General features: G+C 40.1%; 1 protein-coding gene across 2 annotated transcripts in view; it reads right to left on the bottom strand.

Annotated features, from left to right (window-relative positions):
• Window positions 1-27,827, bottom strand: part of SEL1L3 (SEL1L family member 3) — a 1,757,172-nt gene that overhangs the window by 890,819 nt on the left and 838,526 nt on the right. For both annotated transcript variants that reach the window (XM_044062158.1, XM_044062159.1), the window contains exon 7: window positions 16,713-16,845. In XM_044062158.1, the coding sequence (XP_043918093.1) occupies window positions 16,713-16,845 (133 nt within the window). The remainder of the gene's footprint in view (window positions 1-16,712; window positions 16,846-27,827) is intronic.

Genomic DNA, 27,827 nt, shown 5'->3' with positions numbered 1-27,827 from the left:
TTACCAGTCCAGAGCTCTGCCCTTTGGTCTCACTACAGCCCCCAGAGTGTTCACCAAATGTATGGCAGTAGTCACGGCTCACTTGAGACGTCTAGGATTCCATGTGTTTCCCTATCTAGATGACTGGCTCCTATTTGCCACCACCAAGCATCTACTTCTACAAGCCAGGGACCTAACTTTGGACATATGCAATCAGCTGGGCATTACAGTAAATTTTCAAAAATCTGCCTTGTTGCGCTGCCAACGTGACAGCGGACAAGCTGAGCAGAGCAATCCTAATGCCTCACGAGTGGTCTCTCAATCCAATCACAATGTAGTGGAAATGATTTTCCAAACATGGGGACAGCCTTGCTGCAATCTCTTTGCCACTCCCATGAATGCCAAGTGCAGCAACTACTTTACCCTAATCCTAATACCCAGAGTAATTCAGAAAGCACAATGCTCGGGAAGCAGGATAATTCTCATTGCTCCTTACTGGCCTCGACAAGTTTGGTTCCCCTTCCTTTGGCCTCATCTTCAGGAGAAGCCTTGGATTCTGAACACAGTGCCAGATCTGCTGACTCATATGTCAGGGGAGCTTCATCCTTCTCTCCACACCCTAAAACTGAGAGCTTGGCTGCTCCACTTCCCAATTTAGTCAGGCTTCACAATTTCACTCCTACGGTTAGACATATCTTAATGTCCTCGCACAAAGCTTCCACTAGAAAGCTGTATTCTAGTAAATGGAAGAGGTTTTCCCTCTGGGCTCAAGATAGGAATATCGATCCTTTCTCTGCACCTATTCATTCTATTTTGGAATTTTTGGCGGAACTTTTTCAAAAAGGCTCAGCTGCAGCAACCATCAAGGTTTAACTTGCTGCAATTTCAAATTTTCATATTGGTGATTCTACTTCCAACTTAATGTCACATAGGTTGTGTAGAGCCTTCTTAAAAGGTGCTTCCTTATTAAGACCCCCCTTTAAGGAACCCCTTTGGCCTTGGGATCTAAATGATGTTTTGTCTCCTCTCACTATACCTCCCTTCGAGCCCTCTTCATCTTCAGACCTCAAGTTCCTTTCCTGGAAGACCTTGCTTCTAGTGGCTATAACTTCTGCTAGAAGGGTATCAGAATTGCAACCTCTTTCTATTAAACCACCATATTTGATTTTTCATAAGGATAGGGTATCCTTACGTACAAACCCATCCTTTCTACCTAAAGTCTCTTCCCCAAACAACATAAACCAATCCATAGAACTTCCACTGTTCTTTCCTAATCATAGCAACAAGTCAGAGTACAAGTTACATCAACTGGAAGAGCATAGACAACTCAAGATTCTATTTGCATAGAACCAAAGACTTCAGAAAATCTGACCAATTATTTGTATCCTTCTCTGATGCAAAAAAAGGATCCTCAGTCTCAAAAACTACGCTTTCCAATTGGCTTTCGAATTGTATTACATTCATCTATAACTCAAATCACAAATATTTACCTTTCAAAGTGAAGGCTCATTCCATTAGAGCTATGGCTATGTCATCTGCTTTTCAAGCCAGAATTCCCATAGATAATATTTGTGCAGCAGCTACTTGGTCTACTCCACATTTATTTTATTTATTTATTTTACGTTTGTTGACCGAGCTAGTCCAGCTGGATATATGTCCATTTTCAGTGGAGGCCCGGGGAGAAAAGCTCCACAAATTACAACAACATAAAAGGTCAAGACAAAGACAATAACAGTATAATTTGGTACATAAGTTTTAACAATTATAGTACAAGCCTAAGATTATATATTTTATATTTCAGTAGGAAAAAGAAAAAATTTATCTAAGAATAGATGAATAAGACTAATACATTTGTATTAGAAATGGTGTAGTACACATACTTTTATCACTCATTACAAAGTGGATTTGGCCTCCAGGGACAGTGAGCCACCAAGGGAAAAGGTGCTAGGGACGCTGTCCCATTATTTTAAGAATGAAGGCGAGATAGGACTGTGACGATTGGAGAGAGATGGGCGAAGGCTGCCAGCCTAGTCAGATAGAATTGGATATATAATTCTGGCATTTGTAAAATACTGGCATGTTTCTTGGGAGTAAAAAAATACTGTGAAATGTTGAACTGCAAAATATGTGACAACATTGCACTCTACTGGCCCAGTGAAGCATGTTGTGACCCTTTCATGTTAGAATTCAGCTCCAGTGCATCTGGATGAAGGTTTCATACCCATTGTTTTAAGGCTAAAGTTTATGACCAGAATTTAGATGTGGAATGTGCTTTATTGCTCTATTTTCTGTTAGAATATACATGTGAAATGACTTATATTGCTGGAAGTTTCTGAGCAGGTGTTAGATTGCTAAATAATGCAGTTTGTGGCCTGAGAACTCCAGATAAGTGTCAAAAATGATGTAATTTGGGAGGGCCTTAGAGACATGTTTGTTAGTAATGTTTAAATTCTATTTCTCACAAGAGACTGGGGGCATTTTGATTTTGGATATCTAACTCGGCACTCTACCTAAGCTCACATGTAAGTTTCTAGCACTGTGATTTCTTGTAGGAATAGTTAAAGCTAGTAAAGATTAATTAGGTATTTTTCTTTGAAATCAGACCTGTCCTAGTGTATTATTTTAAGTTTCTGTGTGATCTCTGAACTCTTAGATATTTCTGTGGTGTAGTAGTTTTGTCTTGTGTTTTAATTATTTATTATTAAATATTTTAAAAACCTTTACCTGTGGCTGGTTTGTGTAGAGATAAGCTCTAGAGTACTTTTTATTAGCTGATATTATTAGCTGGGTGGTGGCGGTGATTACTACTGTATGGTCTAGGTAAAGGGGCACAGCTGGAGAATCTGTGTCAGCCTTTCCCAGGAGTGTCTGTGAAGTTGTATAAATACTTATCTCAAAGTGTGTGTGTGTTGTGTCAGCTACTTGGCAGGGGCACGAAGCACTGGTTGAACAGAGAGGGTACTGGAGGTCTAGCTTGCCCAGCTAGGCTGAGACCTGGACCATATAACTGTGCCAGTGGAGAGTCTTATTGGGGACCTGGTGAGGAAAGGAGCAACCAGCCCCAGACTGACTGTGATCTCTGTGTGCACTTAAGGGAAATTGTACTTTACTGTGTGTATTAGTTATCCTTTCCTCTCTTCTAGGAGACAACCTCCCTGGTGTTAGTGGTGAGGATTGAGGCTCCTTGATTGCTGGGCCAGGGCATGGTCGTCACAAGGACAACATAACATAAAGAAGTTATGTACTCAAGGTTACCGAGTACGTAGCATGAAACAACAAAAACCAAGAGGGTAGGCTCCACAAGTGTATCCAAGGTGGTAGACTTCGAAAATAAAAACAGTGATTCAAGAAGTAAGTCAATTAGGATAAACCTCTTGTGTAAAAATCCACATGAAACCACGTAAAATCCGAGAATTTATTATACACAAGGACCAGACAAAGCGAATAACTGAATAAATGAATAATTTGGTTACTGAGGAACTTGACGTGAGGATGGAAGGTTCAGGGGACCCTGACACCATTTTTGACACCTTGGAGGGTGATGACTGGTCAAATCAAGGCCCCCAAAAAAACTACAGAGGGGGGAGGGGGAGGAATTGGAAACCGAAACAATCAGCTGCCCCGAAGAAATATTACAACACGCGGAGCAACAACAAACAGTGGGATTAACGTTATTTGAAATTGTGACCAACAAGGATGCTGATTTTAAGATCTACAATTACACCGAGTGCCATGTTGACAGTGGACTGGTTGAACTTTTTGCTAAAGGGCTTACTTTTGTACCTTCTCAAGCTTGCAACATTGTAGAACTGTTAATTGATTTTAAAATGTTCATCAGGAAGCTGAATCTTAACATGATATTTGGTAATTCTAACTCTCATGTTGACCCACTGCGTGTCCCTAGTAGTTTTAACCCACCCTTAAACAACTCACTGTATTTGTTTGAACAGCTTTGTGAATTAGAATTTAGAGAAATAGTTTCTAGAATGTGGAGTAACTATCAGTACAACATTTCTAAGGATGACAAACATTTACTGACACTGTTTAGGAATTTACCAGTGAGACTTATGAAACCGGATAAGGGAGGGGGTCTAGCAATTGTCCACAATGTTAGTACTATTCTACCGTTTCCATCTCATAATACATGTTTACATTTTTTGCACTATGTATATTATTAATCATTGAAGGTTTAATTCATTAGTTTTTCTTATACATATGCATTTTTATATTATATTATTATATTTAATTAGTGTCAGATAGGCAGTCTATTGGTAGAAGATGTAATCGGCTAGTCAGTGTTATTTGCACAGAGTTGGTTTACACACATATGGTTCATTTTCATTTTCCATCTTTATTTGGATGTGAACACTGTAAGTATTGTACTTTTGACGACTGAGTAGTTCGTACAATGTTTTATATTTTTATTGCAACTTATTTTCAGTCATGTATTTAGTAATACCAGGAATTTGAGGAACAGTATATATATATATAAATATATATAGGATGTTCAACAGTATGTAATAGCAAAGGAGTGTTGCTCTTTAAGACATAATTGTTTGTGCAAGGTTGTTGGCGCCAAAATGTATTTAAATACAACTGGAGTGTTTCAATCATGGTTCTGAGGAAGTCTGATGCTTATCAGACGAAAGCGCTTAACCTATTGTTGCTGCTATTACCTTGGTGTTCAGTGTGTTTTTAATAATAAAACGGATGATTATTTTACTTTTTTGGTGTCCGAGCTTTTTGGATACGTATTGCTGACGCCCTCTCTGGATCATTGACATTTGGTAGGATTCGTGTTCTTTGTTACTGTTTAGGAATTTACCAATGAGACTTATGAAACCGGATAAGGGAGGGGGTCTAGCAATTGTCCACAATGTCGACTATGTAAAAATTATGTTGACATTACTTGAAAAGGACACCTATGAGTCAGTAAGCAAGAACCAGCTCAATCAAGCATACCACCATATTAAGTCACACATCAATGACTTATTTATTGACGGTTTAATTAATGGCGAGCAAAGCCAATATCTAACAATGCTTGCCCCTAGAATCCCAAAAATTTTTGGGATTCCGAAACTCCACAAAGACTTAAAAAAAAACCCTTTTCGTACACTTGTTGATGCACGTCAATCAATAACTTACCCTGCTGCTAAACTGGTTGATTCAATTCTTAAAAAATATGTGGAGGGGGAAACCCAAATATTGAGGGACTCATGGTCCTTTCTTGAGAGTATGCAGAAAGTGGTGTTTGACAGTTCATTTAACTTTTTGACAGTGGACGTGTGTGACCTCTATTCTAGTATTCCCCAGGATTTGGGTATCCGGTGGGTTGTAGAATTTATAGGGTCAAAGGGAGCTACTAGCGACCAATGTAATCTAGTCGAACAACTACTGGACATGATTTTGAAGAACAACTATGTTTCCTTTGAGGACAAGTTGTTCTTACAGAAAATAGGTGTAGCTATGGGGTCCCCAGTGGGCGCAAGTTTTGCAAACTTAGTCATGGCCCACTGGGAGACATCTTGTGTGCTGAATAGTGTTTGGAAACAAAATATTTATATGTATAAAAGATACCTGGACGACATCTTCATCTTATTGAAAGGGGATGAGACATCAGCTCAGGAGCTAGTAAAATTTCTTAATTCTACTACAGAGTTCCTTAAGTTCACTATGAACTTTCAAGAAAATAATATTTGTTTCCTAGATATTGTCCTAAGTAAACATCAAGGGCATTATACATCTAAAATCCACAGGAAAAGCACGTTCTCCAACACATACTTACACTTTTCCAGTTCCCACCCTCGCCACCAGAAGAAATCAGTGGTGAAGGGCCAACTGGTAACGGTGGCCAGGATGACCACACTTGAGGAAGATTTTGTTAATGAATGTGAGAATCTGTACCAAATGTTTCAACATCGAGGATACCCAAGTTCATTCCTAGAAGGAATATTCAGTGAGGTTATCTCAAAAAGGGAACATGGGGTATTCAAAGCAATACTAGGGCCACGGAATATAGTAACATACCCTGATGAACCAAATGCGAACGGGACTGATTCCCAAATCATTGGGGCTCTTAATAACTCAGGGGTTACTACTGTCGAGTCAGTAGGGAGAAACAAAAACTTTATGGTCTCATTTGTTTTCACCTACTGCCCAGAAGCCTTCGAAATTTCTAAGGTGGTCAGAAAATACTGGTTCTGCCTATCTTTGGATAATGAACCAACACAAACCTTTGAACTTGGACCCACTATTACATTTAGGAGGGGCACCAATATGAAACAACTTCTTGAAAGGAAATCGGTGAGATCCAGGGTTAAGGGAGGTACCAGAAAGTGCGGGGCATGTAGGCACTGTGCACACATCAACACTGCCGATTCATTCACAATAGGGAATGAAACATTTGTGATTTGGAAACGTTTCAATTGTAACAGTAGGCGTGTTGTTTATTTGGCACAGTGCAAACAATGTCCCGCATTTTATGTTGGCAAAACGGACAGGTGTTTGAAGGACAGGGTGTATGAACATGGTTACGCAATTAGTACAAACAAGGATGAAAATGCCCTTGCAAAACATTGTAATCGGAATGAAGGCCATTTATTTGATTTTATGGCCATCGACCAAGTACAGACTGACAACTTTAATCTTGTCAATGAAAACCTGCTAAGGCTCCAATTGGAAAAGAAGGAACTTAGTTGGCAGTTACGTTTGGTGGCACACAAAACCCCTGGCCTCAATGAGGCTTGTTCGATTATGTGTTTACTCAAACTCAATAGTTTATTAAGATAAAACTACTACCTACAATACGAATTTTTCATTCAGGTCATTAGACACCTGTACCGGGTAAACTTTGTGTACATATTTATCTGGCTACTCCCTAAGGAAATTCTTACAGGATGAAATTGATGTCTATTAGGTTAATAAATATAATGTGACTCAGTGTAGAGATACATAAACATTTTCAGCCAAACTGTTGCTAATTGTATTACATATTTCTTTTTTAAGTAAATTATTTTATTACAACTGTATTAGTTTGACATGGGAGGGTAGGACTGTTGAATGTACATTAGTGACACACACATACATACACACACTTATTTTACAATGGTTGTGTTTGTTAGTAAGTTAACATGTCTGGTTGGAACAGGATGTTTTTTCAAAACTAAATAAGTTTCTTTTACTACCTATTGTATTTTACTTTATCCCACCCCATTTGTTTATTTTCAGTAGTTCTCATTATTTGGCATATTTAGAGCCATTTTCTTAAGTTGATTTTAAACCTAAACATCACTCACTTGTTTATCCAACAGTGTACTATTCACTATTTACAATATTTATTCAGCATATTTATTTTTTTTTTCACCGTGGTTATTTTAAACTTTTAACCAAAATTTGTCTATCAGAGGATGTTTCCTGTCGTGTCCACTAGGTTAATCTATTTAGCCAGTTTGATTTAGCTTGCTTTTTTCATGACGGTTGTTTAGATGTTACAGAGCACTACTTTAATGAACCAATTATGCAAACTAAGTATTTAAATAGAGCATTTTAACAGGACTAATGTTTGTCTGAAGAAGTTCGGGCAGTGTACCGAACGAAAAACGCTTTTTTTGAGTGTTTTACGTTATTCGCTTTGTCTGGTCCTTGTGTATAATAAATTCTCGGATTTTACGTGGTTTCATGTGGATTTTTACACAAGAGGTTTATCCTAATTGACTTACTTCTTGAATCACTGTTTTTATTTTCGAAGTCTACCACCTTGGATACACTTGTGGAGCCTACCCTCTTGGTTTTTGTTTGTTTTTGAAGTTATGTACTCACCATAACATTCCATGTTTGTTATCCATCTCACCGTTCATTCTTATGAACCCTCCCTCCTTCCCCCTGCCAAAGACTCCTTGTGGACCTGGTAGATTTTTTACTACTTTTCAGGAGTTCTTTCTCTCAGCTTGTTTCACCTTCCAGTACATACAGTAGACTTAGATACATGTTTATATGTAAATGTTTGTAGATAAGTATATAGGATACATATTGTTTCAGTATTAGCAGCAAACAAGATCTGGGGAATTACACCACTGCACTGTGGGATACCTTCTTGCCACAAGCCAGGTTTGAGACTTTCAGCTAATTATTCAGCCGTGTCAGAGCCAAGGATCAGCTCCGAACCCATCATTGTAACAATGAACAGCGATATGGACAACAAACATGGAACGTTATGGTGAGTACATAACTTCTTTTTTTGGAGTGATTGACTCATCCCAAAAGGTGTTGGATAGATTAGACAGGAAAACAAGAAGGATGCTTCATGCTCATCAAATGATTTATAAAAATCAGTGCATACCAAGATTAAATATTCCCCATTCCGAAGGAGATGTGGGCCTCCTTGAAATTGATTACATGTATAGATCTGCAATCATGGGACTGCAAAAAATCTGCTGACCTCACAAGACCCAAGCATAGTGAAAGTTTTGAAATATGAAGAGAATAAATCTAAGATGACTTCCCTTCTTAGTCTAGCAGAAGCATATCAGCATCAAACAGGAATGGAAATCAAACCAAAAGTAGATAAAAATCAGGCAGCAACTGAATCTGCCAAAAACAAAAGAAAGAATATAAGGTGAAGGATCAGATTAATAGGCAAGAAATGTGGAAAATGCATAAATATAGTTGCAAGTATAGAAAACTCTTGGAACAACCTCACATTGATCAGGATCAAACTCAGTAATTATTAAGGAGAGGCAAATTTAAACCAAAAGATGAAAGGTTAATATTGGCGGCCCAAGAAACGTAAGCCACAAAGCATCATAGAAAATGATGAAGTATACATCACATGGGATCACCCATTACCAACAGTTCAAAAGATAGATGCGAGAAAACAAGATATAGTGGTCCATGAAAAGAAGACAGAAGTACTATTGATCACTGAAATCGCTGCACCCGGAGACTATAGTGTCTTGCGTACAGAGAGACACAAAGTCATAAAATATCAGGATTTGCAGGCAGAAACAAGAGCAATTTGGAAGAAAGATAACCAGACAGTTCCAATAGCTGTAGGAGCAAGGGGTCTTATAAAAAATAATCTACAATCGTATATATGTTACAGATACATGTAACTCTGTACAAATTACAGAAGGAGTCATTACTGGGCACATTGTGGGTGCTACAAAGAGCACTTCTGGCTGGCATCCAAGATTTAAACAATACTAATTTCATGAATTTTAATCATACTTTGATTTAGAAATGGAGTCCATTCCCATCATGGTATTAGAAACTCAAAAGATTTGGAGAAATAAAAAAAAAATGGGACTTAACCCATATGTCACTAGATGGGTAGCCAACTGGTTTATCAACAGAACTCATACAATCAAAGTTGGGGATTCCACCTCTACCGGCAGACCAGTTACCACAAATGTAACAGAAGGATCTGTGCTGGGCCTCTTACTGTTTGGAATCTATTTCTCAGAAGTCCAGGAGAAAATAGATGGCATGTGGCTTACCATGGTCACTGTTGACTGCAAACTAGGTGCAATCATTGAGCCCCCCAATGATGTTGACATACTACAAAAAAGGCTTACACAGACAAATGAATGGTGCCAAAGCCATAGACTTAAACTAAATGCAAAATAATGCATTATCACCCCTTTCAGTAAAGGGGAAGTCCCTGTAAACTACAATATTAACAATATCCCCCTTAGCTCAAACCCCATGGCAAGAGATTTGGGAACACAGGTTGATAGCAACCTTAACATCGATCACCATGTATCCACTGTGGTAACGAAGGTCTTTTATATTGTACATCTCATAAGTAAGGGCATCACATCCAGAGCTAAGGATGTTATAACTTCCCTGTACTCATCCTTTATCAGACCACTAACAGAGTAAAATGCTCCCTTCTGTATGTACCTCACCAGACACCTGTAGCAGCTGGAGAGACCTCAGTGGTTTCTCACCAAGAAAATTCAGGGCCTTCACCACATGACCTACATGGACAGACTGAAAGCCCTCTCACTGTACTCTGTATCTTATAAGCTGCTAAGAGGTGACTTGTGCCTGGCCTACAGAGCAGTCTTTGACCCTGCCCTAATAGAAATGCTGCACATCTACAAGTCACATGGGACAAGATTCAGTCACTCTAGGGATCTTAACCTAGCCTGGGACATTAACAGGACATGCTGGAGAGACAGATATGTCTCTCAGAGATTGCCACTCCTCTGGAACAAGCTCCCAGTTCATGTAAAACAGAGCTCCTCAATGACCCTATTTAAACGTAATTTAGACAACTGGATGGGAGACCATAAATGTACCCCGGGAGTGTCACCTATGTCCCCCTTGGATAAGGGCAGTCAGTGCTGATCATAGACTTGCACTGCAAATATAGACTATACAACCTGGTCAATAAGGGAACAAGGCTATAACATGGCTTATAAAGGCTCTAGGGACAGTAGCCTAGTAACTTCCTATGAACCTAAGGTGACATCTGCCTGGGCACCAGGCCAGTGTCTGATCCTGCTCTGGTGGGATGATTGCATATGCAATAATCTGATACCACTGATGACATCAGCATTGTCTGTTGAGCATATGATGATAACAATGTCCCACATGCTGGTGTAAAAGGCTCACTGTAATGTCAAGTAACCGCTCTCTCTCTCGCGCCCGCACACACACACACACACACACACACACACACACACACACACACACACACACACACACACACACACACACACTTGACTGCAGTGAAAACAGAACCCCTACCTATGTAGACAGACTACAGAACACAATACTTTTTGTAAGCGCCATGGCACAAGTCTGACTTTTATATGTCTGCAGGTCAACTTATAGTGGATGACATCAGCAGGCCATGTGGGAGACAAGAGGTTGGGAGGGCTGAATGAAATGGATGTGTAGGCTTGTGCAAGTATCAAAAGACTAGCAACCCATGCCACTGGAGAAGTAACTGTAGGTTAGCAAGTCTACTCTGCTGAGTAAAAATACACGCACACATCCAGTTGACTGCAGTGAGAATAAAACTCCTACTAATCCAAGTACAGAGACTACAGAACACAGTACTTTACAGAAGCGCCACAGCACAAGTCTGACTTTTATATGTCTGCAGGTTAACACCTAGTGGATGACATCTATCTGCAGGTCATGTGGGGAACAACAGACTGGGAGGGATGCATGAAATGGATGTGTAGGCTTGTACACACACTTGACTGCAGTGAAAACAGAACCCCTACCTAAGTACACAGGCTACAGAACACAGTGCTTTATGCAAGCACCACAGCACAAGTATGACTTTCATATGTCTGCAGGTCAACATATAGTGGATGACATCAGCAGGCCATGTGGGAGACAAGAGGTTGGGAGGGCTGAATCAAAGGGATGTGTAGGCATATGCAAATATCAAAAGACTAGCAAGCCATGCCATTGGAGAAGTAACTGTAGGATAGCATGAATAATAAGCTGTGTAGTGATACAAACACACACACACAATTAACTGTAGTGAGAACAGAACCCCTATCTATCTAAGAGCACAGTACTCTACACAAGCACCATGGCACAAGTTTGAATTTTACATTGCTGCAAGTCAACGTATATTGGATGGCATCAGCAGTGCATGTTGGAAAGAAGGTGGGAGGCCTGCCTGAAATGGATGTGTAGGCAGGTGCAGGTATCAAAATACTGTCAGTTTATGGGGTAGTAACTGCAGGATACACACTTGCACTTCTGATAGACACACACACACACACACACACACACACACACACACACACACACGCACACACTTGACTGCAGTGAGAGGATAACCACTACCTATCTAAGATACACAGACTACAGAACTCAGTATTTTATACAAGATTCACAGCACAAGTCTGACTTTTACATGGCTGCATAGATTACATCAGCAGGCCATGTGGGGGACAACAGTTTTGGAGGCCTGCATAGGCACATAGATTCACAGGTTTATATGAGGCTAGTAGCTTAACAGCACTAGGGTGTATAGAAGCCTAGGTGTGTAAAAATACAAGTACCCTTACTGAACACAGTTGGATGTTTGAGTTCAACAGAGCAAGGTTCTCAGCACCACTGACTAGCCCTGTCCATGAGAGTACACACAACATTATATATATATATATATATATATATATATATATATATATATATATATATATATATACATACACACGTACATACACACTTTGTAGTGTGAATGTGTATGTGTGTAAAGCAATACTGAGCTCCCAGGGTTGTACTGCTTTGGAGTGTGGGTTGGGGGACAACACATGTAAGTATTGTGAATATCTGAAGCATACTTAGAATGTGCCCTGAATTTGTAATGTTTCCAAACGTAGTTTTATGTTATATAAAGGAAATGGACAATAAACACCAATAAGAAAGCATGATATATATAGTTCCATAGTGCAGTGAGCAGTGGATTTGCGCAATGATTAAAAAGTGTACACGCATGTGAGTTCTACCTGTTTGCACGTAGGTAAGTGGTGTGCAAATACAAGCCATATTGCTAACTTCTGTCAAGCAGAATGCAACAGTGGCAAGCAATTTCATGTACAGTTGTTTATGTGTTTTTCGCAAAAGTTAAAGCCATGCTGGTCAAGATAGCAGCAATACATTTACAGGACTATACTACACAGTATACCCAAAGTCATATATTTGATCATAAATATAATAATACATAGATTACTCTATCAGTAAAAATACTACTATATGGAATATGGTGTATTCAAATGCAGGACCATGTCTATGGCAGTCCTACACTTACACATGTTGCCACAAGAATAATAAAGAAACAGTTGTCTATGTTGCACTTTACTGTCACAGCAGAAAACAAAGGTTGCACACTCTGTACTAGAACCCAGTACCATCTGTACTCCAGGCCAAGTTTTCAAGATGGCCAAGTGCTTTAATTGACTGTATCTGGTTACTATTTTTGGCCTTCTGCTTCGTACGTGGTCCACCGTATTTTGCGCAAATCAGATAAACAAAGCCATTACCCGCTTCTGCTGTTTGCACTATGCACCACATCATGCAAAATGTGCAATGAAAAATGTGAAGAATAAGAAAGAAAAACTTAGTAATGCACACATATAAGTAAAATACGTGTCTGTTGTCACATGTTAAGGTACTTTCTGTAAAAATCTTGTAAAAATCCACCACTATTTACTTCATTACTGCACCAAGTTAAGATATACAAGGATATGCCATAATATTATTAAAGAATACATTCTAGATTCAGGACTTAACTTGCAAAAGCAGCAGTTGATACAATTTTATTTCAGGCCTAGAATTTCCTTCTCTCTACTCCCATGGTATTGAATTATGCAGGAAAAAAACAGAATGCAGGCTACATGGATGCTTTACAGCTTGTTGAATAGCTCCACCGTACTGAAAAATCGCCTGCTTATGCCGTAATCAGCACCTACGAAAACAACTGCTGCTTTGCTGAATATATCAACTCCGTTGGTGCTCATTAGTGCATGATGTGCACCTATGCACCGCTGCATGCATCAATGCTGAAATGTGGTAAATACAGGTGATCTTGTTATTAGTTTTCTCCGTTCCTGTGACATCTCGCAAACATGCAGCTCAAAAAGTTGTAGGAAAGGTTGCAGACCCTATACTAGAACCCAGGGCATTCTATACTCTAGCCCTATACATACACATGCTGCCACAGGAACAGCTACATGACATGCATCAACAAACCTGCTATTCATTTCTCCATTTCCCGTGGTTGTGCTAAGTGCCACATCACACCAAGGACAAAAATTAAAAAAAGAATTTTAACTTAAAGCAGACACAGACGATACAGTTTCACAAGCAATAAAGAGGATGAATCAGAACTTGTAAATTGTGCACTGCTTACATGCACTTTTACACTTCATAGACGTATATGTACACCTCTGTAAGTGTGACATGACACACCCCCAGATGTCATCATTTACTGCTGCTCTGCATTCAAGAGGAACACTATGGAGGTGCCTACACGAAGTGAACACCCCTACACGGTTACAAGTTTTTGAGATTCATCAATTCTAATGAGTATTGACTTCATTTGCATCTTCACCATGCTGACAACCCTGAATCTACATGGCTGGTAACTATGTAGGCAGGGAAACTGAAGGGGACCCCAATGTTGTACACTCAAGGTAGGGTATTACTGAAGTATATATACATATATAGATATATATATATATATATATATATATATATATATATATATACACACAGAAATGCAGGTTTTGAATACTATGTTTCATGGGGTTTACACTTTTAGCTGTCTACATTAGTTATGAATACATTCTTCATTTGGGGGTGGGGGTACAAAGCTGCATTTATATCATGGCACTTAAAAAGGAATTGTTGCTATTGTTAATCTCATTTTCTAGCATCCAACATGTTTGATAATGTCATAATGTGTGTGGGGTTACTTGCTCTTGTTTCCATGTAGACTCCTTTCCATGGCTGTATTCGGAAAGCTTTCGAGTACATGGCCAACCCGAGCATGGAGTCTACACGGTTGCTTTACAACCTGTTGAATCGCACGACCATGTTGATTTGCTTCCTTAGCATACAGTTCAGCTACTTATGCTGTAATTTGCATGCCACTGAAGTTTCCATGTTTGTGCGTCAGTACAAGCTTGGAACAAAATGATAAAAAGTTTATTATACAATAACCCCCCATTAATATTCCAAAATGTGCATGCTGATTGGTCAGTGTGCCCATTGTAAATCCCACAATATACCAACAGAAAAAGGACCGGTCGCCCGGACTTTTTTCCATTGGTATAAAGTGTCCAAAACCTTTTTTTTTTAATAAATGAAAAAAAAAAAAGAAAGAAATAAACGGTGTAACAGAGATTTTCTTTTCTCTGTTGCTTCCGTTTCAGAGCACTGATGCACTGGGTATGTGTAGGAACGCAAGTCCTACACGCATACGCAGTATATCAAGACAAGGAAGCAGTATACCACCATCGGCAGAAGAACAGTAATGTGCTGTTATACAAAGACATTATTTAAGAAAAGTAAGTATTTCTTAAATTATGTCATTGTATAATAGAAATAACCAACTCCGTGGTTGTGGTATATTGAAATTTACCCATGGTTGGCTTTATTTAATCACTCGGGCTTCACCCTTGTGATTAAACCATGCCAGCCGTGGGTAAATCTTCAATATACCACACCACGTCGTCGGTTATTGCTTAATAATCAAACAGCAGCTGTGTTTCTTGGACATCAAACATGTGCAAGAAATTGACAACTTGTCTGGCTGTTGGTGCAGAGGTTAAAGTTGAGAGATATTGCTCCTGTGGTACATGGTTGATTCCCTCAGCCCTTGTTTGTCTACTGTGTGTCCTTGACCAAGTAACTTAACCAGACATTGCTTCTGGGTCACACCTGAAAAAAAAATGTGTCCAGCGGGCCTATCTGGTTAACATATAGGATTATTATTATTACTATAACAGCACCTAAAGGAGAATGTATTGTACACTCAGAGTCAACTAGATTAATAGAAAAATGCTTCAAGAACCTACAGCTACAAAGGCATGCAAAATGGAAAGAAAACTGAACACTACACAATATAAAATTACATTTGTGGTCTAAAACAAAGGAGGATACAGACTATGGGTTATGTAGTGAATAAACCATATGGGCACATGGCAGAAATTATACAACTAAAAAGACATAAAAAACAAACAGGACAAAATACTGAACTAAAGAAACATACACATAAAAATCAAACAAAATTTATTAGGGACAAAAAGAAAAAAAATATGGTTCAAACTGGCTCTATCAAATGGTGCAAGGTAAGGGATTAAAATCAGCAGGTGTATCTCAGAAGTCTAGATATGCACAAAAAGTTATATTTTATATTAAAGAAATGCTGTTTCTTAAAGATGAATTCAGTTACGCATTTCTGTAACCTTCTACCCATTTTTTTGCTTAGTTATCGATACATAAGCTATCTGGAATTCACACACAACAGAGTGCAGCAGATGCACTCTAATAATACTCCAAATTCACTTCACAGGGCAGTTCACAGCAATGCAGACAATGCATTATGCCTTATCTTTGAATCCCCTTTCTGTAGCTGCTGAACTGCATGTCTATGAATCATGGCCTATTTTTTTAACAAACAAAAATAAGGACTGATATTACAAACAGCACCTGATAGAGTTTCACTGGCCACATCCCTTTCAACAGATGGAACTCTATTCACTAATATATTGGGTAATGTGCTGCTCAGTTTCCATCAACATTATGACAATAATTGCCAAATACAGACACCTCTACAGAAGACAGATGAGAAATAAAATACAAGTGCCTTTACTGTGGTGTGCAGACTTCTGTGACTCTAGTCATAGGAGTCTGAAAATGTAGCAAGCTCATCAACATATTACTAATATCATAATCAGTCTCAACTTTACCCAGTATCTTGCCAGTTTAAAACATAGTGTTCCTGTTTAGCTTGGTACTACTGAGTTCCTATTTCAGTGAAACTTTGGTACATCTTTAAAAGTGTGATAAAATGGACTCATCAGTGATACCTACAGTCTGAGAGAATATGAATTTTACTTGTATGAGAACAAATTATTATGTCAACATCTGGCAAGGCTGGGTTTCTGGCTTGCTTTCCACACATAATGTAAAGGATCATAGTATCACTGTAATGGTGACTGTAATACAACACACAGGTATATCCGTTACATACTTACTTCATCTGTTGTTAGTGCTGTAAGACGGTAAACCTTCACTGGTCCAAAGAACCCTTCAATGCCAGGAACATGCTTGCTGCCACCAAGGACAAAGAAGCCAGCAGTGTCATTAAAAAACACATCTTCATCGCAGCTGGAAAACAATGCAGCACCATTTTAGTCCAGGACTTTCAGCTTCTTTGTAAAATTCATTAATAAACGAGATAAACCAATCCTTATATATATATGGTTCTAGGTTATAACACCAACAGCACACAACATCGACAACGACATCACCGACACCACATCATCGACAGTTCACAAACACGACACCGCACACACTCAACACATCATCACAACAACCAATAAATAAAACAAATTCCCTGACCAAAAACCACACACACAACACAAGCACACCTAAATCCTAACAAACAAACACTAAACCTTACATACACAACTATCCACAACCCTAACCGAAACCCTAACCCTAAGGTCCGTCACTATCGCACACTAACCTAACCCAGCCTAACCCTAACTCACTTAACCCGCCCCTAACCCAAAAAAATTCACTACTGCACCCTTACCTAACCCGCGCCCTAACCCTAACTCACTTAACCCGCCCCTAACCCAAAACATTCACTACTGCACCCTTACCTAACCCGCACCCTAACCCTAACTCACTTAACCCACCCCAACCCCTCCAGACCGTCAACATCGCACACTTACCTTACTCGCACCCTAACGTCCGTCACTACCGCATACTTACACATCCTTTCCCTATCTCGGTGCTCTCCGCATCGGTGTTTTCATCCGTCGATCTTCTGGCGTCGGTGATTTCGCTGTCGGTCTTCTCATCTGTCAGCGTTGTAACCTAGACTCATATATATATATATATATATATATATATATATATATATATATATATATATCTATATCTATATATATATATATATATATATATATATATATATATATATATATATATATAGAGCTAGATAAATATATATATATATATATATATATATATATATATATATATATATATATATATTGCATGCACACACACACACACACACATATTTGCACATTAATAGGTGTGTGTGTTTGTGTGTGTGTGTGTGTGTGTGTGTACATATATCTATATATATATATATATATATATATATATATATATATATATATGTGTGTGTGTGTATATAAAAATACACATACATATAATATACCCACCCACACACATACATACATATATAGATAGATATATTATACATACGAGTGTACATTAAATCATCTAATTAGAAAATGATCACAGTACAAGAGGCTGAAAAAAAATCATCACACACACACTTCATATCACACTACTACGTGTCCAAACCTCTACATACACAATCAACACGCATAGCAAGCAAAAAAAAGTAACTCTTAGATGTGCACTTCTCATGTGATAAAGTACATGCAATATCACATACACCATGCTACCTAATACCATTTTTTTGCATTGTGGCAAGTGCGCCTCCCCCCAACAACTTTATATATCTAGATATAACAGCTCAGATTGCACGACAGCTGGGGAAAAGCCTACTCTCAGTTCCCACTGTGACGCCATCTTACACAGTCAAAATACTAACACCTTTTGATTGGTTGTGTAAAAATATCAGCAACTTGACTGTACACAGTTCCAAAACATTTGACAAACTTTTGACAATTCAAACACAGGATGTCTCTGTCTCTCTCTCTTTATATATATATATATATATATATATATATATATATATATATGCCAACACAGGTGACTGAAACTCATTTGATTACTCCTGCCGATGTTAACTTCATACAAGATTGTGCACAGTGGGGATCAGGGAATTTGCCCTTTCCACACTGTAGCGAGATCTCAGAGCTGATGTATGTAATTAGCTGAGGGTGTGAGGGGGTATAACAAATGTTAAATGTTTCGTTTTTTCAGTGTTTTGGATTTTGATCGTTCAGGGTTGATCATTACACATTTGAGATTTGTGCACTTTGATATTTAGAAGTGTGTATATACAGTGGATATAAAAAGTTTACATACCCTTGTTAAAATGTCTATAAAAAAATAAGAACATAATAAACCATTTCAAAACTTTTCCCACCTTTTAATGTGACCTATAACCTTTACAATTCGATTGAAAAACAAACAAATCTGTTAGGGGAAAAAAAAATAAAAAATAAAAAAACGTATAATATAATGGTTGCATAAGTGTGCACACCCTTAAACTAATACTTTGTTGTGTGCCCACACCTTTAAACTAATACTTTGTTGAAGCACCTTTTGATTTAATTACAGCCTTCAGTCCTCTTAAGTAGGAGTCTATCAGCATGGCAAATCTTGACTTGGCAATATTTGCCACCTCTTCCTTGTAAAAGCGCTCCAAATCTTGTCAGATTGCGAGGGTGTCTCTTGTGCACAGCCCTCTTCAGGTCACCCCACATATTTTCTATTGGATTTAGGTCTGGACTCTGGCTGGGCCATTCCAAAACTTTAATTTATTTCTGGTGAAGTCATTCTTTTGTTGATTTGGATGTATGCTTGGGGTCATTGTCATGTTCAAAGGTGAAATTCCTCTTCAGCTTTCTAGCAGACGCCTGAAGGTTTTGGGCCAAACGTGACTGGTATTTGGAACTGTTCACAATTCCCTCCACCTTGACTAAAGCACCAGGTCCAGCTGAAGAAAAACAACCTCAAAGCATGATACTGACATCACCATGCTTCACTGTGGGGATGGTGTTCTTTTGGTGATACAAAGTGTTCTTTTTGCGCCAAACTTACCTTTTGGAATTGTGGCCAAAAAGTTCAACCTTGGTCACATCAGATCATAACACATTTTCCCCACACGCTTTTCGGAGACGATGTATTGTTTTGCAAATTTTGACTTGATGTATTGTTTTGCAAATTTTAGCTAGGCCTGGATGTTTTTCTGTGTAAGAAAAGGCTTCTGTCTTTTAACCCTACCCCATAGTCCAGACATATGGAGAACACAGGAGATTATTGTCACATGAAATACACAACCAGTACTTGCCAGAAATTCCTGCAGCTCCTTCAGTGTTACTGTAGGTCTCTTGGCAGCCTCCCTGACCAGTTTTTGTCTTGTCTTCTCATTAATTTTGGAAGAACGTCCAGTTCTTTGCAACGTCACTGTTGTCCCATATTTTCTCCACTTTTTGATGACTGTCTTCACTGTGTTCAATGGTATATCCAATGCTGTGGAAAATTTTTGTACCCTTCTCCTGACTGATGCCTTTCAACAATGAGATCCCTTTGATGCTTTGTAAGCTCTCTGCGAACCATGGCTTTTGCTGTAGCAGGCAAATAAGTAAATGTCAGGAAAATCCTACTAGGACAGCTGAACTTTATTTGGGGTTAATCAGAGTCACTTTACTTGATGGCAGGTATGTACCCAAGAAGACTGAATGCTGTAATTAAATCAAAAGGTGCTTCAACAAAGTATTAGTTTAAGGGTGTACACACTTACGCAACGAGCATATTGTACGTTTTTTATTTTTTATATTTTTTCCCCCTAACAGATTTGTTTTTCAATTGAATTTTACAGGTTATAGGTCATATTAAAGGTGGGAAAAGTTTTGAAATGATTTATTGTGGTATTATTTTTTATAACACAAAAACCTGTCATTTTAACATGGCTGTGTAAACTTTTTATATCCACTGTATGTATGTATGTATATATATATATATATATATATATATATATATATATATATATATGTATATATATATATATATATATATGTATGTATGTATATCTATATATATATATATATATATATATATATATTATATTCATATATATATATATATATATATATATATCTTATAGGATCATAGGAAGTTACTAGGCTATTGGCCCGGAGGCCCTTACAAGCCTAGCCAAGAATTTAGCCCATGTTCAAAAAAGTCAGCACCCTATTCCACTGTCCAGCAGGGACACAAGTGGAATCCCAGGGGTGTATTTCTGTTCCCCATCCAGTTATCAAGGTTGCGCTTAAAACGGTTTAATGAGGTACTCTGCTTATGGAGAGGGAGTCTATTCCACAAAAAGGGGAGTCTCTGGAACACAAATTTGTCTCACCAACATGTTCTATTGAAGTCACAGAGAAGGTTGAGGTCACGTGTGCAGGTTACTCGAATGGAGCTTGATTGCAGATATGCAGCATTCAGTTTGAGGCCATGTTTCTGGCACCAGTCATTTGTTTGGGTGAGACCCTCTTGGAGGATGTCCACATCACTAGAGGAATTGATGACAGCACCCAGTTTGCAGTCATCTGCAAACTTGGTCAGCCATTGCACACTAGATTTGGCCTGTACCTCTGAGAAGTATATCACAAACAGCAGAGGCCCCAAGCCCGATCAATTGGGTACACCGCTTGTTATGGGTCTACTACTTGAGGTGGCTTCCCCTATTTTGACTAGGAGGGGTCTATAAGTGAACCAGTTTGCTACCCATCTGGTAACACATGGATTGTACCTAGTTGAGGGAGTTTATCTTATACGTGAGTAGGGAATAGTATCAAAGGCCTTGACCAGGTCAAGGTAGATGGTGTGCACCGTCTTCCCCTCATCTATGGCCTTGGTGACTGTCTCAAAGAATTTGACCAAATTTAAGAGGCATGACCTCCCATTGACAAAACCAAACTGTGTGGGATCAAATGTCTGGAGGTTGCCAATGTCCTTATTAATGAGATCCATGATAATCCACTCCACGGCCTTGCAGATAAAGCTAGTCAGGCGGATAGGCCTATAATTTCCTGGATTGCTGGACACTCCGCCTTTGTGCAAAGGGATAACAGTAGCTGTCCTCCATTCGACTGGGATGAAGCTGGTACTCAGGCTTTGGTTGAATAGGGTGACTAATGGTGGTGCAACTTCCTGCCTAAGTTCATGGAGGATGCAGCCTGGGATGTTATCCGGTCCCATGGAGGCTGTATTATTTGCCTTTAAGAGGGCAGTGATGACCTGCTCCCTAGAGATAAGGGGAGGGGGAATGTACTGGGGATGTCCTGTTTTACTGATGAGGGGACAGAAGAGTGAAGTTTTCACTAAACCTGCCTGCCAGCAGGTTGGCTATATCTACAGGGTTTGTGTATGTGGTGTCCTTAACCTCCAGTTCTGAGCAAATTTGGGTGCTTCTGTTGTGACTGTGAACATATGTTGAAGAAAGCCTTATGATTGTCTTCAGTAGATGTGGATGATTTCACTAGTGCTCTTATTTGCTTGTTCAGGTTAAGGAGAGAATGCTTCCAATCAGACACCTGCTCCTTCTTGGTCCTGGACAGCAGTGGTTTTCCTTTTATTATAGAGTTTATTTATTACAGATGTCCACCAGATAGGTTTACTCTTCCTTGAGTAGGATGACTTTTTCCTGTCTGGTATTCCTGATTCCATGCAAATATATAAATGCTCATATAGTACTTTGGTGTAGGTTTGGACATATGTCCCAGTTCCTGTGGAGGGGGAGGGGGCTCTGAAGCTTTTTATACCTTCCCTCAGGAAGTTGTAATGAGCTTTGGTGAAGTTTTTTTTTGTTTGACCCTACCTATGGGGGTGGGGGGGTTAGGGGAGATGTTGACTTTGAAAGTGACTGCTTTGTGGTCAGATTATACCAGGGATGAAGACACTGTAGGGATGTGGTTACTCAAATCGGTTAATACTAAGTCCAAGATATTTTCACCTCTTGTGGGGTGTCAACTAACTGGTCTAAAGCATCTGCATTGATGAAATCAAGGAATGTCTGAGCATTTGTGTTTTGGCATGAGTATTTCTTCCAATCTATAGTTGGATAGTTAAAGTCGCCCAGGATCAGGTTAAAGAGTTGAATCTTGACAGATTCGAAGAGGTCCAGACAGGTGGAGTAAGCATCTTGATTCAGAGTTGGAGGCCTGTAGCTAGCTATGATTTGAATAGGGTCTTGTCAATTGTTAACTGCATCTGGAGTATTTCCTGTGCATCATACTGTTTGACTAGCCTAGAGGTGTGTATGTCTTTTATATATATTGCAACTCCAACTCCTTTTGTTTTGCTGCCCACAGTCTGGGGTCTAAATGAATGATAGAATGAGTAACCTGGTATGGCTGGGGTGCTCTCCGCAGCTTTGAAAGTACAGTTTTGTACCTACCATAAATGTAGATGTTCGAAGATCCACATTGCTGCAGTCCTTACATATGGGTAGTCCGCTGTCCTCGGTCGGCCCGAATACCAAAGTATTAGGCTGACGTCGGTCAAGGCGCTTAAAACTGACATCAGGACGTCAGGGTACAAAAGCGCATGACCGACGTCATTTCCTCAGTCTTTTCTTGCCCCAGATGTCAGAAGGCCCTAACAAGACAGGCCAAAGCCAAAAACCAGCAAAACCCAACCAACCACCCGTGCACTAACCATATTTACAAAACGTACAACACAAACCACACCACCACCTTCAACAACAGAGGGGAAGGAGGGAGGGTAAATTGGACTGCAGCAATGTGGATCTTCGAACATCTACATTTATGGTAGGTACAAAACTGTACTATGTTCTTCATCTCACATTGCTGCAGTCCTTACATATGGGTAGAATCCCAAAGCAGAGGTAAGGGAGGATGGCAAAACTATAAAGCATTAGGAGCTGCCAACATGCCTTGTAAAATTGCAGTTGCAAATCCAGCCCTAGATTTAGAGTAAAGTGGAAGGTGGTAATGCTTAGAGAAAGTATGCACAGAACTCCAAGTAGCTGCTTCCAAAATATCTTTAGTAGCCACCCCCCTTAAAAAAGCTGTAGAAGTGGCAGTTGCCCTAGTGGAATGAGGCCTAATCCCAGCTGGAATCTCCTTACCATGATGGGAATAACAGAAAGCAATACAAAAACCAATCCACTTAGAAATAGTTTGTTTTGAAACAGGTTTGCCCTGAGAACCCAAAGCAAAAGAAACAAACTGCTGAGACTGCCTGAACCCTTTAGTTCTGCTCAAATAATATCGCAACTGTCTGTGAATATCCAAAGTGTGCAAAATCTTTTCCCCTTTATTTGGGGGTTTGCATAAAAAGTAGGCAAATGAATAGTTTGGTTTAAAGCCACACTAGAAACCACTTTAGGCATAAAAGAAGGGTTAGTACGTAAAGACACCCTATCCTTGTGGAAAATTAAGAAAGGCTCAACTGCCATAAGGGCCTGTAATTCAGAAACCCTTCTCGCAGAGGTAATGGCCAACAAAAAAGCAGTCTTCCAAGACAAATATTTCAACTCTGCCGATGCTGCAGGCTCAAAAGGTTGTAGAGTGAGTTTCTCCAACACAAAATTGAGATCCCAAGCAGGAGTAGGAGCTCTACGTGGGGGTCTTATATTCTTTGCCCCTCTAAGGAATTGCTTAAACAAAGGCTGAGAAAATAATGGTGGGTCACAGTCATAGTGAGCAGAGATTGCTGCAGCATGAACCTTTATAGAGGAGAAGGACAAACCTTTGTCCAATAACTCAGTAAGGTATTGAAGCGCCACACTTAAATTAGGTTTAGAAACATCAAAGTCCTTTGCTGTACTCCAAAATAAAAATCTCCTCCATTTATCTGCGTAAACTTTCCTTGTACTAGGCCTTCTGGCCTCCAAAATAACATTCAAAACTTGTTGTGGAAGCTGAGACCCTCCAGGGTTTAAACCAGAATATGCCAGGCTGTCAGATGTAGAGAATGAAGTTTGACATTGAGTAAATGACCGTTCTCCTGAGACAGCAGGTGAGGAATCGAAGGCAAAGGCCATGGAGGCTCCTGTACCAGACTTCTCAGTAATGGGTACCAGTGCTGTCGAGGCCAATCTGGAGCTATTAAAATCATGTTTGGCTTGTCCTGTCTGACCTTCAGCAGTACCTTTGGGAGGAGAGGCAGAGGTGGAAAGGCATACACGTGAAGATTGCTCCAATTGAACGAGAGAGCATCCACTTTCCAAGCTGAGGGATGAAACCTTTTTGTGCAAAACTTTGGCAGCTGGTAATTTAGTGGAGAAGCGAACAGATCTATGTCTGGAGTTCCCCATAACACTGTCAACCTCTGGAATACATGAGGATCCAATTTCCACTCGTGGGGATCCATAATTTGTCTGCTCAACACATCTGCTAAGGAGTTCTGTGCTCCTGGCAGAAACCTTGCCTGAAGATTTAGCTGTAAACTGAGAGCAGTCTCCCACAAAATCATTGCTTGTCTGCATAGAGGATAAGAATGTTCCCCTTGCTTGTTGATGTACCACATGACAGTTGTGTTGTCTGTTTGAATCAACACCTGCCCTGGAAGAAGTAAATCCTTGAAAGCTATCAATGCAAATTGGACTGCTAACATCTCCTTCAAGTTGATATGTAGATGTTGAAGTCTGGCAGGCCATGTGTCTTGTATCCATTTTCCATTTAGATGAGCTCCCAAGCTTTGTCTGAGGCATCTGTCGTTAAAATCTGACTCGCCTCTGGCCGGGTCACAGAGAGTCCCTTGTTTAGGTGACATTCCTGAGCCCACCACAAAAATTCCTTTTGAATGCAAGGTATTATTTGAATGACAGTGTCCAAATCTTGGCAGTGCTGTGTCCATACATTCTTGAGATACCATTGTAGCTTCCTCATATGCAGTTTGGCATTGGGAAGTACCAGAATACAAGATGCCATGAACCCCAAGGCTTGAAGGACTGTCCTTGCAGTCAGCCTGGACTGATGAGACAACTGGTGGAAGTAAAGAGAAAGATTCTTTTGTTTGTCCGGGGTCAAAAAGGCCATCTGGGATGCTGTATTCAGTCTCACACCCAGAAAGCACATGTCCTGAGAGGGTACTAGACTGGACTTTATTTCGTTCACAGAATACCCCAGGCATCTTAACACTGCCATCACATACTGTAAATGATGAAGAAGTTCGTCCTTTTCTTGGGCCAGTATCAAGCAATCATCCAAATAAGGATAGATCTGTATTCCTCTTAGCCTGAAGAAAGCTACCACTGGAGCCAGAACCTCCGTGAACACTCTGGGCGCAGTAGATAAGCCAAAGGGCAATGCAGAGAACTGATAATGTGAAGTCCCAGCCCGAAAACGCAGATACTTCCTGCAACTGGGCCTGATAGGAACATGAAGGTAAGCCTCTTTGAGATCCAGAGTCACCATCCAGTGATCTTTGCCCAGCAGAGGTAAAAGCTGTTGTAACGTTAACATTTTGAACTTGGGAATGTCCAGATATGTGTTGAGGATGGATAAATCCAAAATTGGTCTCCACGTGTTTCCTTTCTTTGGTACTAGAAACAGGCGAGAATAAAATCCTAGGCCCACTTCTGGCAGAGGAACCGTTTGTATGGCCCCTATTTGAAGTAGTAAAGAAATTTGCTTATGAGCCTCTAGTCTTTGCTGAGGAGGAACGTCCGCATGCCTTTGAAAGGAGGCAAGGTATGGAAATAAAACTTGTAACCCTGGTGTATGATATCCAATACCCATTTGTCTTGGGTAATCAACATCCAATTTTCCTTGAAGAGTGCTAACCTTCCTCCCAAAGGTGCTGCCAGGCAAGAAGGATCTGGCAGCTGAAAAGTAGGTCATTGGGCCTGTTTACGAAAGGACTGGCCCCTGCCCTCACCCGAAGATTGTGCAGGTGAACTCCTGTTCTAGGCCTGAAAGAACTCTGAGCTCTGCCCCTACCACGTCTAGATCTACCCCTAGACTGAGAATCATAAGAAGGATACGTCCACCCCTTAGCAGGCCAATTCCTACTAAACTTCGGAGGCTGAACTTGCAAAAAATCCTTAACAGCCTGCATAGACTTAGCCTTGTCTTCCATTTTCTTCAAGACTGATTCCACAGGTGAACCAAACAACACATCAGACTGCAAAGGAGCATCCAAAATCCTTGTCTTAACATGGTCAGAAAAATTCTGATCCTTTAACCAGGCGTGCCTGCGAAGAACTGAGCCAGTGGCAGCCACCCTAGACGAGGCCTGCACAGCATCAAAACCACACTGTAATGAATGCTTACCCACTTGTTCAGAGACATGCACCAAATCTTGCAACTCTTTACACTCAATGCCTTCCGCCAGAGCATCCACCTTAGACTTCAATTGAGAAAGAAGAAAATTTTGATATTTCAACATATGAAACTGGCAATTCAAAGCCCTCATAGCTAAGGTAGAAGATGTATAGACCTTCTTTCCCCATCTATCCAAAGCTCTGGCTTCTTTATCTAGAGGAACCGGATTTTTACAACAGAGGCCTTGACACCCTTAGGTCCCTGACTAATAGTTTCTGGGTCCGCCCTAGGACTCTTATAAAGATATTTATGAGCCTCAGGCACCCTGTAATACCTATCCGGTTTAACAGGAGCAGGAGGCAGAGAATCAGGATTAAGTGAAGCCTCTGCAAACACATCTTCCACAACATCCAGAACAGGGGTATAGCCAAGGGCCTATGCTGGGGTAACAGCAAAACTCCCTAAGCCTTTTCCTAGAATCAGAGAAGTCCTGACCTTCCCACTTAAAATGTTCCCTCATACAGTGAAGTGTCTCTGAAAAGGAAAACTCCTCTGGAGGAGAAGCAGAAGGAGTGGAATCATCTGCATCAGAATCAGAATAAGGAGAATACTCCTGCAAGTCTTCAGCTGAAGACTCTGAAATATCCGAAGCCTGCTCAAAACTTCCCAACTCTGGCTCCACCCTAGGCCTCTTATCAGGAGGGGGCATAGAACCTCTAATCAGAGTAATTAAATCTTCTGCCATTTTAAGCATGTGCTTCTTAGGCACAGACCCTGCTGAACTAGGAGTGACACCAACAGAAGCTGAAACTGGCCTGCCTCTGGGAGAAGCCTTGGAAACAGAAGGAGAAGGCCTAACCACCCTAGGAAGGGAGGGAGTACAGTAACTTGGGAAGCCCCTTCAGCCTGACCTGCCTCCTGAGAGACCACCTTCTGCAAAATCAAAGTCTCCCCCTGAGACTCCAGAGAAGTCTCCGTGGAACCACCGGTTCCACTGAAGCCTCTAAAGAACCGGCGTCCGAACGGACGACTCATCTTGCCTGGGTTTAACTGTTTTGTCTTTGCGCTTCTTCGCGAGAAGCGGGCCGGAGAATCCGACGGCATATTATAATTGCACCGCTTCCCAAAGACCAGCCT

The sequence above is a fragment of the Protopterus annectens genome, chromosome 2.part1 (assembly GCF_019279795.1).
Source record: "Protopterus annectens isolate FY-2018-M chromosome 2.part1, PAN1.0, whole genome shotgun sequence".
In the NCBI taxonomy this organism is placed as follows: Eukaryota; Metazoa; Chordata; order Ceratodontiformes; family Protopteridae; genus Protopterus; species Protopterus annectens.
This window is presented reverse-complemented; position numbering and strand designations above follow the sequence as displayed.